General features: G+C 40.3%; 1 protein-coding gene across 1 annotated transcript in view; it reads left to right on the top strand.

Annotated features, from left to right (window-relative positions):
• The first annotated feature begins 298 nt into the window (after nt 1–298).
• Nucleotides 299–12,308, top strand: part of LOC104951013 (dermatopontin) — a 17,804-nt gene continuing 5,794 nt past the window's right edge. Inside the window, exon 1 of the mRNA XM_010777643.1 lies at nt 299–656. Coding sequence (XP_010775945.1) covers nt 382–656 — 275 coding nt within the window. The 5' untranslated portion in view covers nt 299–381. The remainder of the gene's footprint in view (nt 657–12,308) is intronic.

Here is a 12,308-nt window from a genome sequence, read left to right as displayed (position 1 = left end):
CGATTTTGGGAATCATACCTTATTTACTTGTTTTTTTATGATAAAACAAAACTTTTATTTATTGTCCAAAACGATCTTTTACAGTGGAAAAATCCATAAAAAAACTGGAGTGCTCGCTGCAAACTAATGTAATTAGATGGTTAACTATATCCAAATTGCCTAGTGCTGTGTTTTAAGGTAAACCCTTATCCACGGCTCACTTCGTTAAAGCTCTGTCTCAAAGTCGACCTTAAAAATCTCCAGTGACGTCCACTCTTGGAGCAAATTACACATTACGCCTCGTAACCAAAACATCTGGATAACAAAAGAGTTGGAGGAGTTTAAAGCGAGGCAGCCGAGAGGGAAGAGCAGCAGAACGACTGATTACCTGATTCCTGCAACATGAGTCCTGCTCTGGTGCTGCTGGTCTCCTCTCTGCTGGTCTCAGTGGCCTCTCAGTCTCAGGACCACCACGACATGGGCTGGGTCAACGGGTTTCGGCAGAGCTTCAACTTCCAGTGTCCCCACGGAGAGGTGCTGGTGGCCCTCAGGAGCTTCTACAGCGAGGCCGATGGGATGGACCGGCTGTGGTCCTTCGAGTGCCAGGCGACCCCCGAGGGCCTGGGGGAGCCCAGTGACTGCTGGTGGGACGACATCAACCGAGGGGGCATGGAGTGGTGCGTACTGAAGAACCAGAATCACAATCAGATAACTTTATTAGTCCCACAAAGGGGACATTTACATTTGTTACAGCAGAAAAGAGCCAAAGACAGCTTAATGTTAACTAAGAAGCATGCATACATTTGTTTATTAAAGATAAAAAAAGACTTGGTGGCATGGAGTGGTGGGTGACTTGTTAACACGTGATTTTTACTTTCATTCACTTTTAAAGTGCATTGAGACTTTAATTACAATTGTTGGTGCACTAATTTGATTTTAAAGGATCCAAATAAGATCTATTTCATTGGTTTGGCCTGGTGGTGAGTGGTGGGCGATTTATTTGAGTAACACATACTTCCTACTAGGGCTGCTCTATTATGGCAAAAATCATAATCTCGATTATTAAAAACGATTATCCATTTACTTTGAAAACTTATTGGAGAAAAGTTGATAACCCTGAACTTTAAGTATAATTCAACTGAAAAACCAAAAAAAAAAAAAATACATTTGAAAAAAAAAAGTATTAATAATAATGAAAAAATAATCATTTTATTTCGATTACGTTGTTTTCGTAATCGTTGCAANATTTATTGAAAAAAACAGTTGATTACCCTGAGCTTTAAGTATAATTCAACTGAAAAACCAATAAAAAAATAAATAAAAATAATAATAATAGTTTTATTTCGATTATGTTGTTTTCGTAATCGTTGCAAGCCATAATCGTAATTGCGATTAAAATGTGATTAATTGAGCAGCCCTACTTCCTACTTTCTTTAAAAGTAGATGGATAGATGGATAGATGGATAGACAGATAGAAAGACAGACAGACAGACACACAGACAGACAGACAGACAGACAGACAGACAGACAGACAGACAGACAGACAGAGAGACAGAGAGACAGACAGAGAGACAGGACAGACAGAGAGACAGAGAGACAGACAGACAGACAGACAGAGAGACAGAGAGAGAGACAGACAGACAGACAGACAGACAGACAGACAGACAGACAGACAGTCAGACAGACAGACAGACAGACACACACACAGACAGACACACAGACAGACAGACAGACAGAAGACAGACAGACAGACAGAGAGACAGACAGACAGACAGACAGACAGACAGAGAGACAGACGGAGAGACAGAGAGACAGACAGACAGAGCTAACACCCTCGAACCCTGGCAGACAGACAGACAGACACACACACACACACACACACACACACACAGACAGACAGACACACACAGACAGACAGACACACAATTTTGGAAATGTTTGACTTTCATAACTTGAAATAGGATGTTATTTGGACAGATTTGATTTCTTAAGAAACCAAACAATGATTTCATTGGTTTTCCATGGTTGAATTGAGTGGTGGGGGAATTATTTACTTATTGAAGACCTGCTTTCTACTGTCGTTGACTTTATCAGCTAGATAAGAGTTTGGGAACATTCAAACTTAAAAATACCATGTTCGTTTGATTGATTTGATTCTGAAGAATCCAAACAAGTTGCATTTCATTGGTTTTCCTTGCAGGATGTCTTCCTCATGTTTATCTTACTGCAAACATTACACTGGAGCCCCCTTTCCCACTGGACCAAAAAACCCAATCACATCTGGCTTCTGTCGTCAGTGGGAAAGTTTACAATCAGCATTCATTCCCAGGACAAACGACTGGGTCTTATTTATCAAATTCAGCACGTAAACACCCGGAGGACACGATGATCATTTCCGTCCCTCGTGACACTAGTGCAGTGAATAATCCCTCAAACAGGGATCTAGATAATTATTATAATTTATTGATGTACAAAACAAAGAATTAATGCTCTGCTCAAAGTCACCAGAGTCCACTGATAGAAATGTTATGTGTTATTGTCAAGCAAACTTCATTTAAACACTTGAAAGAAAGACTGAATATGAAACAGATATAAAAAAAAAAGGAAAACGAACATCACTTTTTACTAAGCCTGTTTTCAGGGTGTTTGTGACCTTGAAACCCAAACTTGTTTACTGGCAATAACAAAGGAGTTTATGGCTAATTTTCTTGTAAACAAACCCACCTTTTTGCGTTGATTTTGGAGGGAAAATGTGTTAGTCATCAGGGATTTAATCAGTGCTGATATACAGAATATTAAATTGCAGAATGATCGTGCAAAGATTGTGGCATTGTCCATTTCTGCAAACATCATTAAACACATCTGTGGTTTGCATAAACGTACAATGCCAACGTGTGTCTCATTTGAGAATGACATACGATTCCAATAATTCATAAATGCACTTATACGACATCTACATATTAGCCAGATTACACGTGTACAGTGAGTGTTGTGGTAAACTCTCTGTTGCTCTGCTCAGCAGCTGTTCGCTCATCAGATCAACATGTCTGAAAATGTGTTACAGACACATCATTGTTAAAAACCACGTCAGAGGCACAGCTTTGGACCATTTGTCCGCCATTGTTCCAATTACCAAGAGGAGAAACAGATGAAAGACCTCAGTGTAGTTGGACATACTTTGACCAACAACAGGTTGTTAAAGGTCACTATTAGCAGACAACACGGGCCCATACGAGGCGTCTGTGTGGAGTTTAACTCTGAAACTGTTGTATGAACAAAACCACCCGTGTTTTTGGAGTGGAAGATCTCCAGTCTTTATCCGGAACATTTAAAAAAATTGCGACCAGAGGAAGTATTTGGTCCCGTAAAGACCAGGTTGCACTGGTTTGCTCGTGGATACTCATTTTAAACTGCAGCAGTACAACCACTGCTAAAACATATGTATGCATAATACAATTAAAAAAAATAGTACTTACAGAAGTTAGGCAGTAAAGAACATGAACACTTTTTTAAATCAATGTTATTAATCCTGGTGTTTTTCTCCCGGAACAATCAAAGCTTATGAAAGACAAGCGGAAGAAGAAGAAGTAACATGTAACAAGCAAGCTCAAGTGTCTCATTAAAATCTCTAGTCTTCTTAACAAAAGATTTTGAAACTGTTACAGGTGAGTCTTAAAGGTCCCATGTCATGCTTTTCCGGTTATTACCCGTCCCCTTGTGTGTTATGAAGGTTTTTCTGCATGTAAACGGTCTGCAGAGTCAAAACCCTCAAAGTACACCCTGTAGTGAGTAAAACTCTAACACAGAAAAGACCTGTCTATGATGCCCCAGAACGCCTCGTTGGAGATTTCTCTTTTTAAATTGTTTGCTTCCTGGGTTCTGTGACGTGTGAATACCCAAATCAACAACAAATGACCGGATTGGCCCAAATGGACCAATCCGCGGAGCACCTCACACACCAGGATCCCTTGGCTAACTAAAAGGGAGTCCCATTGACTTGCATAGAGCTCCCTGAACGCTGGTAATAGACGAGTTGGGATCGCGGAGAAATGCTCTCCGCAGACCCATTCTCACAGCGTTTATCAACGTTTTTCTTACTCAATATCAAGCCACACTTATTGTTTTTACTTCGGCTGTGAGTGTTTGTGTGTGCTCAGGATGAGTTTCGCTGTATCGCCTACCCGGAAACCTGTCCGCTCCTCGCAGCAACGAGCCTCGCAACAAGCCGACCAATCAGAGCACACTGGGCTCACAGGGAGGGGGAGGGCAGGAGCTCCAACAAGCCGTTTAGTACAGAGAATAAATAGCCTACTGGTGAATACATACTTTACACTTACAGAGATGCTGTGTGAGAAACTAATGTGATTTTGGAAAATTGCAAAAAGTAAATCTATTCTAGTAGACCTCAACAATGGAAATATGATCAGTAGAAATGACCTTTAACGTAAATTCTATTTTTAAGCTTCGGGACACACTCTTGGTAAAACACATGTTGGAATCTGCAATAAGAAAACAACAATGACAGTGATCTATGTGAAAGATCTATTCTTACCTCACATGGCCTGTTTCACATCACTTCACCATGGTATATGCCCCATATCGTTGCAACATTCTAACTAGCTAGCTTGATGCAAACAGGGGATTTAAACATGACCATACAGGACCACAGACTGATCACTTAGTTAGTGACAGGTTGTTTCATGTCAGAGAAGTTGCAGAATTGCAGCTGTAAGACAGTTTGCTCTTTGGAATCACAACAGGAAATGTTATAGATCCTCAGAAGCAGGGTTAGGGGTCCCTTCTCTCTCCCAGCCCCCTCACTCTGCCTCTCAGTGTGTGTCATCTGCAGCCTGGCAGTTCTTTTTATAAATAACCTCATACAGGGAGTTGGTTTGATTTGAAGGAGCAATCCTTTTCAATCAGCAGCCCAGCAGCACAAATTAAGTCAAAGGGGTTGCAAAGGGGTCATACAAACTTTCATTGTGTAATCACATAATAAGTAATTACCACTTAACAATTTAACAAAAGCATTTCCAAAATAGTTTTAGCATTAATGAAGATGTTTTTCCATTTTGGCCACATAGTAATAGGCATCACTCATAATCAAAGATCCATCTGAAATTAATCAAAGGAAATATGGTGAGTGTGATGTCAGGAAGTGGCACATCGAGACATTAAAACAGTACGTCTTTGAGAGCAATGGATTACATGTATCGGGATTACATAATCAGGACAAAAAAAAAGGTAACTGTATTCCCTTACAGTTACATTAAAAAAAGGTAATGAGATTTTGTTACATTTCTCAAAAATGTATTATTAGCAGGATTATGTTACATGTGGATATTGACCAAATCTAAAAGTTATCCGTTTAGTTTTGGTATATATATATATAAAATAGGTGACTGATGATATATCTTTGAAAGGAAAATAGACGGAATATATTTTTTCTTTGTGCTACTGCCTAGAACGGTGCAGGAACCTCTGAGAGGGATCATCAGATGTGTATTCATCTGTTTATGCAGAGTGTATGCTGAACATCTGCTCACACACCTTCAAATGCAGCAAGCTGAAGATGGGCAGGTGCAAAATATCCATACATGCATCACTTTCATTTTTTAATTTTTTTTATTTGAGGTAAAAAAAAAAAAGAGAGAAACACCTGGGAAGATAATGGGACTGGAATCAAGGCTGCAACTTGCATTTTTGGTCCCTAGTTATTATTTGACTGACTACTTTCTCATATAATCATCATCATTACATCAGGCAAGTCAAAACAATGTTGAGCACCAAACTGAAAGACAAACAATAAATCAGACGTTATGCTGTAGGCAAAACAAGATTGTGATTCAGAGGCATGGTTCAGAATTACAATATTGCTCATTTAACAACTCTAAATGTTGTGAAAACTCTGGCAGTATCAGTGTCCAGTGTTCACAGTGCAAGAAACAGCATGAAACAAAAGATCCAAATGAATGCACTCAACTCAAAGTCACATTGAGTAAAGCACTACAAGGGTGAATTTGGGATTCAAAGGTTTCTGGCACACATATTGGGTGGAGGTCCAAGGATTCCTCTTCACATTTCCACCAAAGGTCCAGAGCACAATTTGTTCTGTGGTGAGAAATGTGAGCACACAGAGCTGAGAGACACTCACACCTTCCTCACTCTGACAGTCGGCCAACTCTTTTGTGTGTGCATGCTTGTACAGTACGTTCACAGAAAGACATTATTTGCATAGAGAAATGGGGGTGTTTATATGCTTCAAAATTCAACAGTACTAAACGATTCAGATGTTGTTGGCTTACTTTAAAAATGTATTCCGTTACACTACTTACCTGTAAATCACTAACCTAATCTTGGTATCACCATGCAAAAGTAAAGTAACCTGATTACTTTCTTTACGACATGATGAAAAAATAAAAGCGAACAAATAAATATCAATAAGATGTTTTTTACTTGTGTAGTATGTAAGACTTTAGAACAGTATGACCTTAGAAAATAAGAAACCAAGATATTTTGGATCAAAAGTGTTTCCTCTGCTCAGAGATTCTATTGATAGGAAAACTTGCCTTTTTATTAAGCATGTTCAGGCAGGAGCCTCTTTATTCTGATTGGCTGGTTTGGATATGAAAAATTAAATCACACCCAGTCAATATGCTGGCACATTCATTTATTTCAAATTATTTTTATTTTATTTTCTCTTTGTTGAATTTCTAACTTTTTCTTCTTTTTTTAAATAATATATTTTATTCTATTTTACTCATTCTAAAATGGAACAACTGTCACGAAATAACAATTTCCACCTGGGAATTATTAAAGTATTTCTAATTCTGACAGTAGCGAGCCGTCAGGGCCCTCTCTGAGGGCCTAACGGCCCGTCCACACAGCGGCGTGCGTTGACGCTTCACCATTCACTTTGAATGGGGTGACGTCACTTTTTGCCGAACTGCATTTTGGGAAGCGACGCGTTGCTGGCGTTGCTCGCTTCAAAAGTTCAGCAATGTTCAACTTTTGGCAATCGGCAGAAGCGTCAGCCGATGAAATCCCGTTTATGCAAATCTGCCAGTACAAGCGCTAGCCAATCAAACCGCGTGTATGCTGGGAGAGACTACGCAGGTCATTTCCTCATATTCCAAAAAATGGAGGAAAAATTCATTATAGCGGTAGTGAATCACCCGGTGCTGTATGATCAGTCTCTGTTCACCTACCGGGATACAAACTGGAGGAGCCAGGCATGGAGAGAGGTGGCAGAGACAGTGGGTGAAACTGGTAGGTTTTCGCCTGTTTGGGGATTTTATATCCAGTTTACTTCGTTTTAACATCGCTATTGCTTTGTATGTCGGGGCCAGGAGATTCATGTGATTGGTTGTTGGTGGACAGCGAATAAAGTGTTGCGCACTGGATTTACGTGGCATTTATGTAAACAAGAGTTTTTTGCTGTCCATTTTGGTGAGTCCAGTTACTGTTTGTTATTTACTCAGCCATGTAACACAAATTAAAATGCAGTGTTTAATGTTACTGTATGAGTTCCAATATAAAATACAGTTGTACACCTCTCTTTGTGTGTCTTTATTATGACGTAACGACTAGTCGACTACTATTTTGAAAAATGTGTCGACTAGTAAATATTGGTAGTTGTGAAACCCCTACCGCCAAGCGTCAACGCACGCCGCTGTGTATTTTTCATTAGTTTTACCAAAATAACTTGATTTAATTGNTGTGTGTGTGTGTGTGTGTGTGTGTGTGTGTGTGTGTGTGTGTGTGTGTGTGTGTGTGTGGCTCACACACATAGAAAAAGCTAACATTTCTGTCTCTATTTGGAGAAAAAAAAAATGTGAACAGTATGTTTCTAACAGTTGATTACCCTGAACTTTAAGTATAATTCAACTGAAAAACCAATAAAAAAAAAAAGTAATAATACAAAAATAATAGTTTTATTTCGATAACGTTGTTTTCGTAATCGTTGCAAGCCGTAATTGCGATTAAAATACGATTAATTGAGCAGCCTAGTGTGTGTGTCAGCAAAGCCCAGATTTTCTATGAATCAGGTCACAGTACTTTTAGTTAGGTGTATTCTGTGTTTGCCCCCTGCAGTAGCTAAGAGACGTCTGAAATATGTTCTCCCCTTCTCAGCTGTCCTTCATTTGAAATGAGAAAGTGTGGTTGAGGAGGGCAGGGTTTGAATCTGACTGTTTTTTCTCACTTTGCCTCAAAATGCTGAGTCTCGCTGAACTCATTCCTGTCAGACCTAGTTTCCCCTTTCCTCTGCATTGCTGCTTCTCTCCAGGCCATCCCTCCCCCCCTTCTCCTGTTCCCTCTTTATGTTGCAATCGCTGCTCACTGGAGGAATAATTCCCTTCCTCCTGCGGGCAAAGAGTTGCTTTTGTCCCACGCCTGCTCGGTCATGAGACACTCTTCACTCGGTTGCTGGAGGGACTTTAACTCCACCATGTCATTCTTCTATCTGTCTTCCTGTATCTCCGTCTGCAGGCGGTTTTCTCTCTGCTCGTTGTGAGAGTAGCACTCTGCTGTCACATGCCTCTCCTTTCTCCTTTCTCCTGCCCTCCTGCTTCTCACTTGTTCTCTGACAGGTTGCAGAGAGACTGTGCAAATTGAATTTTTGGGAATTGGACTGCGGCTTGCCGTCACACTTCAGCCCTAAAACGACCTCGGTGACAGCCTTGGTGTCAAATTAGAACCAGCCCTATACACTCTGCTGTCAAATGAACATGCTATGCCACAGATCTGCTAGATTCTCATTATACCTTTCACACCCACACTTTAAGGCCGAACTCAGAACTAATTCTCCCGAGCTGCAGCGGTGAAGGCTTGTTTTCCTACAGAAGCATGCAACTAACTTCTAAACTTCAGTATAGGAGGTGAGAAAGGGCTTTCATTAAGTCCCTTTCACTAGCAAAAGTGAAATGCCTCTCCTTTCATTCCAGATGCATTATACAGAGAAACAAGAGCTGAGAACTGCTAAAGTACATGTACCGACACGAATGAAGCTTCAAGCCCTCTAAACCAAAACCGTGTTCCAGTTACTGTCAGTCAGAAACTAGTTTCTAAAATAACTTCTTAGGTTTTTCCTTTGCGTGTAAACGAGACTTCACTTTGATTCCCACGATGCAGCTAATGAACAGTGCGGATCCCGCTGATGCCAGTGGGATTTATTTTTGGAGTCACGCTCACTGTTCTTTGTCACATTTCAGCTTTCACTGAACATCTTCTTTAGAAGCATTTGTTAAGGCACCCCCCCCCCTTCTTACTTTTGTATTTGTCTGATCAAGCTTATTTCCTTTGCTGATGCAATACTATCTGAGCACGATGTAGCTATAATTAAAAAGAAACCTCATCCAGACTAATTATTGTTTGTACTGCAGGCGTGTAGATAGAGGATCTACCTGGATGTGGATTTCTGATGTGTTGCTCACGATTTGATAAAAGTGAACGGTAGCAGACCAAAAACAAGCAACATAGCTTTCACCTCAGAACCATGTCTAGTACACAATGTTACACACTTCAGAAGAGGTTCTAAAAAAAAATATATTTACATAAAACAGATTGGACATGTAGGAATAGTTTGTAATAGTTTCATCACCTAAACACATTTTTAAGATCCCTTTTTTTAATAAGCTTTTATAATTAAGCCAAGGTTGTTATGTTTTCATCAGGGTAATGTTAAAACTACTGCCTTGAACTTCCTGAAACTTGGGGAAAGGGTGTAGCATGGGCTTAGGAAGAACTTAGACCTTTTAGGAAATGAATCACAGTCCGAATACACACATTCCTTTTCACTTACGGAAACAGCGTAGGTCAGTACTCTTCTTGGTAAATATTTATGATCACAGTAAAATACAAAGAAACGTTGTCAGTCCTTTCTGATGATCCGGATAATGAAAAAACGGTTTCTAAGTTATTAAGAGCTCATTTTTGGCATGCCTTTTCTGTATTACTTGTATATCAGCAATGCTCTACCAGGAACAATTGAATGGTCTAAAACAAACAGTACAATATGACAAATCAGACTCTTAAATAACCAGCTTTTTAAACCGTTTTTTTGTGTTTTTGCCACCATGTGCTTTTGAAGGCATCGTTGTCTTGCATATATGTGAATTTTCAATATATTATATAGATTTTTAGATGTGTTTTAGGTTGTCTAGATGTGTGTACGCCAGTCAGACGAATCAGCTTCCTTTCATAATGTTTCTCGACCACTTTAACGCCTAACAGAAAAGCATCCAAAACATAAACACCACGCTTGGCTAGCTTGTCGTAAAGCTTTGTCCCTTCACTTACAAATGGGTTTGCGCGGCTGCTGTGGATGAAGGCATTCTTCATTTGCCAGACAACCTGTGGTAATCACTCATCATTTGTCTCTGTCCACCATGCTGATATTCTGCAACCATAGGGCCAAGACGACCTGCGTCCAAGTACAAAGCAGGCTGTGAAAATGGACAAGATGGAAGTGTACCTCTTTAATTATGATTGATATCAGCTGTGTGTAGCCGAATGCTAATGAACCCGACTTTATTGCATTCATTTTTTACTGTGTTCGCATTAGCCTCAAGACTTGGGTCATGAGCGCTCGGGCTAAACTGATTCTGGGTTTAGTTTGAGACTTGGATGTGTTGTGAGGTGAGTTGTTGCTCAGCCCTGCTTTGTCTGCGTGGGTGAGTGTGGTTTGAATTGGGTTTATTGGAGGGTAAAGCTGAGCAGTCTAAATGAGTAACCCGATGTTCAGCACATCTCAACTCTCCTGGTTTTTATTTTACAATCCTCTTACCATGCTTCCTTTGGTGATTCACCCCCTCCTTCACTCATCCTTTAATGCAATGCCTCACTTTCTCTTTTCTTGTTGCTGCTGCTTAATTTGTTTTTATGACTGTACCACCGTTGCTGCCATCTCCTTCAGCTCTCATTACCTTGTTAACGTGACTCATCCATTCACCCATGCTGCTTCCTCAACCTCAGCTGAAACTCAGGAAGTCCACATTTCCCAGCAATGACTTGCACTTCCTTCTATAGAGGAATATTGTGACACATAACTGGACAATTCGATGACCAATAGGAAGGCAAAACCTCAGACGTATTGTTGATGTCAGTGTAGGTAATTATTAGAAGGGCATCGTCTGTATTTTCAGTTTTAACAGCAAATGTTTCCACCCCCACTGACTCAGTAGGAGGTAGAAGTGTTATGTCCTTGCTTCAAGTGAAGAACTGGCTGATATTTTCATATTCAACCAAAGTAAGCTGAAGGGAATTCTTCCAAAATAACTCCATGGACATATTTGTGCCCTCCGAATGGGCCTTCCTTAAAAACAATGAAGCAGTTTCCCCGCAGGGATTCATTCACACACCATCCCTGAGTCTCAAAGAAACAAAACTATTTACAGGAAAGCCATTCAGTGACCTTGTTTCTGCGACTTGCACAGTACCCCCTCTCAACCTTCAAAGTGAAGTGAAGCTTGAAGATTAATTTGTGTTTCCTTCAATCCCGGACTCAGAGGGGGGTGTTGCGTTCGACCTCACCGGCGTCCTCGCAAAACCCAAAACAAAAGCTCACTACGGTCTGTCTCCCAGCGGCCATTAGTCATGTCTAACCGAGGCAGCGTGTCACTCCGGCGTCTTGCTGTGATTGGTCTGTGTGTGGAAAAGAAAGACATTACAGTAAAGAGACGAGGCTTAAACGTTTTAACATTGTAACTGCTGGCCATTTTCTGAATCATAAATTACAATTTAGAAACATTTGATGCAATCTTGTAAATATTTACAGTAAAAAAGTAGGGTTTGTTTTAGGGCTGCACGATATAAAAAAAAACTGACATTGCGATATTCTTTTCCCCTGCGATATATATTGCGTTTTTTTTTAACTATATTTAACCGGATGAAGGATTTTAGTCACGGACGTCTGGATCTTAACTGGTTGACTCATCATACCTTAAGTCATGATCTAACATGTCATGATANCCACTCCCCACTTATAAAAATAGCACTTTACCACTGCACCCCCTCTAATCTCAGATGCACCCCGAGTCATTTTGTTTAAGTACAGTGAGCCTTTGTAAAATATACAGTAAAGAGACAAACCCACCAGCATTATAGGATATACTATGACTTTGTGCCAAATACTTGTTGCTGATTTAGAGTACTGGCACCTTTTTTATTCCAATTCAAGCACTGGCTATACACCAGCTCCTTTATGCCGTTTTGAACCTCTCATATGGTGTAACACCGGCAAAGGCATCTGAAATAGTTGTTTGCTGTGCATGCAGACTCAGAGCCTGCATGTCACTCCACTCAAGTACCCCTGACATGAGAGCCGCGCA

The sequence above is a fragment of the Notothenia coriiceps genome, unplaced genomic scaffold (assembly GCF_000735185.1).
Source record: "Notothenia coriiceps isolate Sejong01 unplaced genomic scaffold, NC01 NC01_scaffold00000339, whole genome shotgun sequence".
In the NCBI taxonomy this organism is placed as follows: domain Eukaryota; kingdom Metazoa; phylum Chordata; class Actinopteri; order Perciformes; family Nototheniidae; genus Notothenia; species Notothenia coriiceps.
The sequence above is the reverse complement of the archived record's forward strand: the minus strand, read 5'-3'. Positions and strand labels throughout refer to the sequence as shown.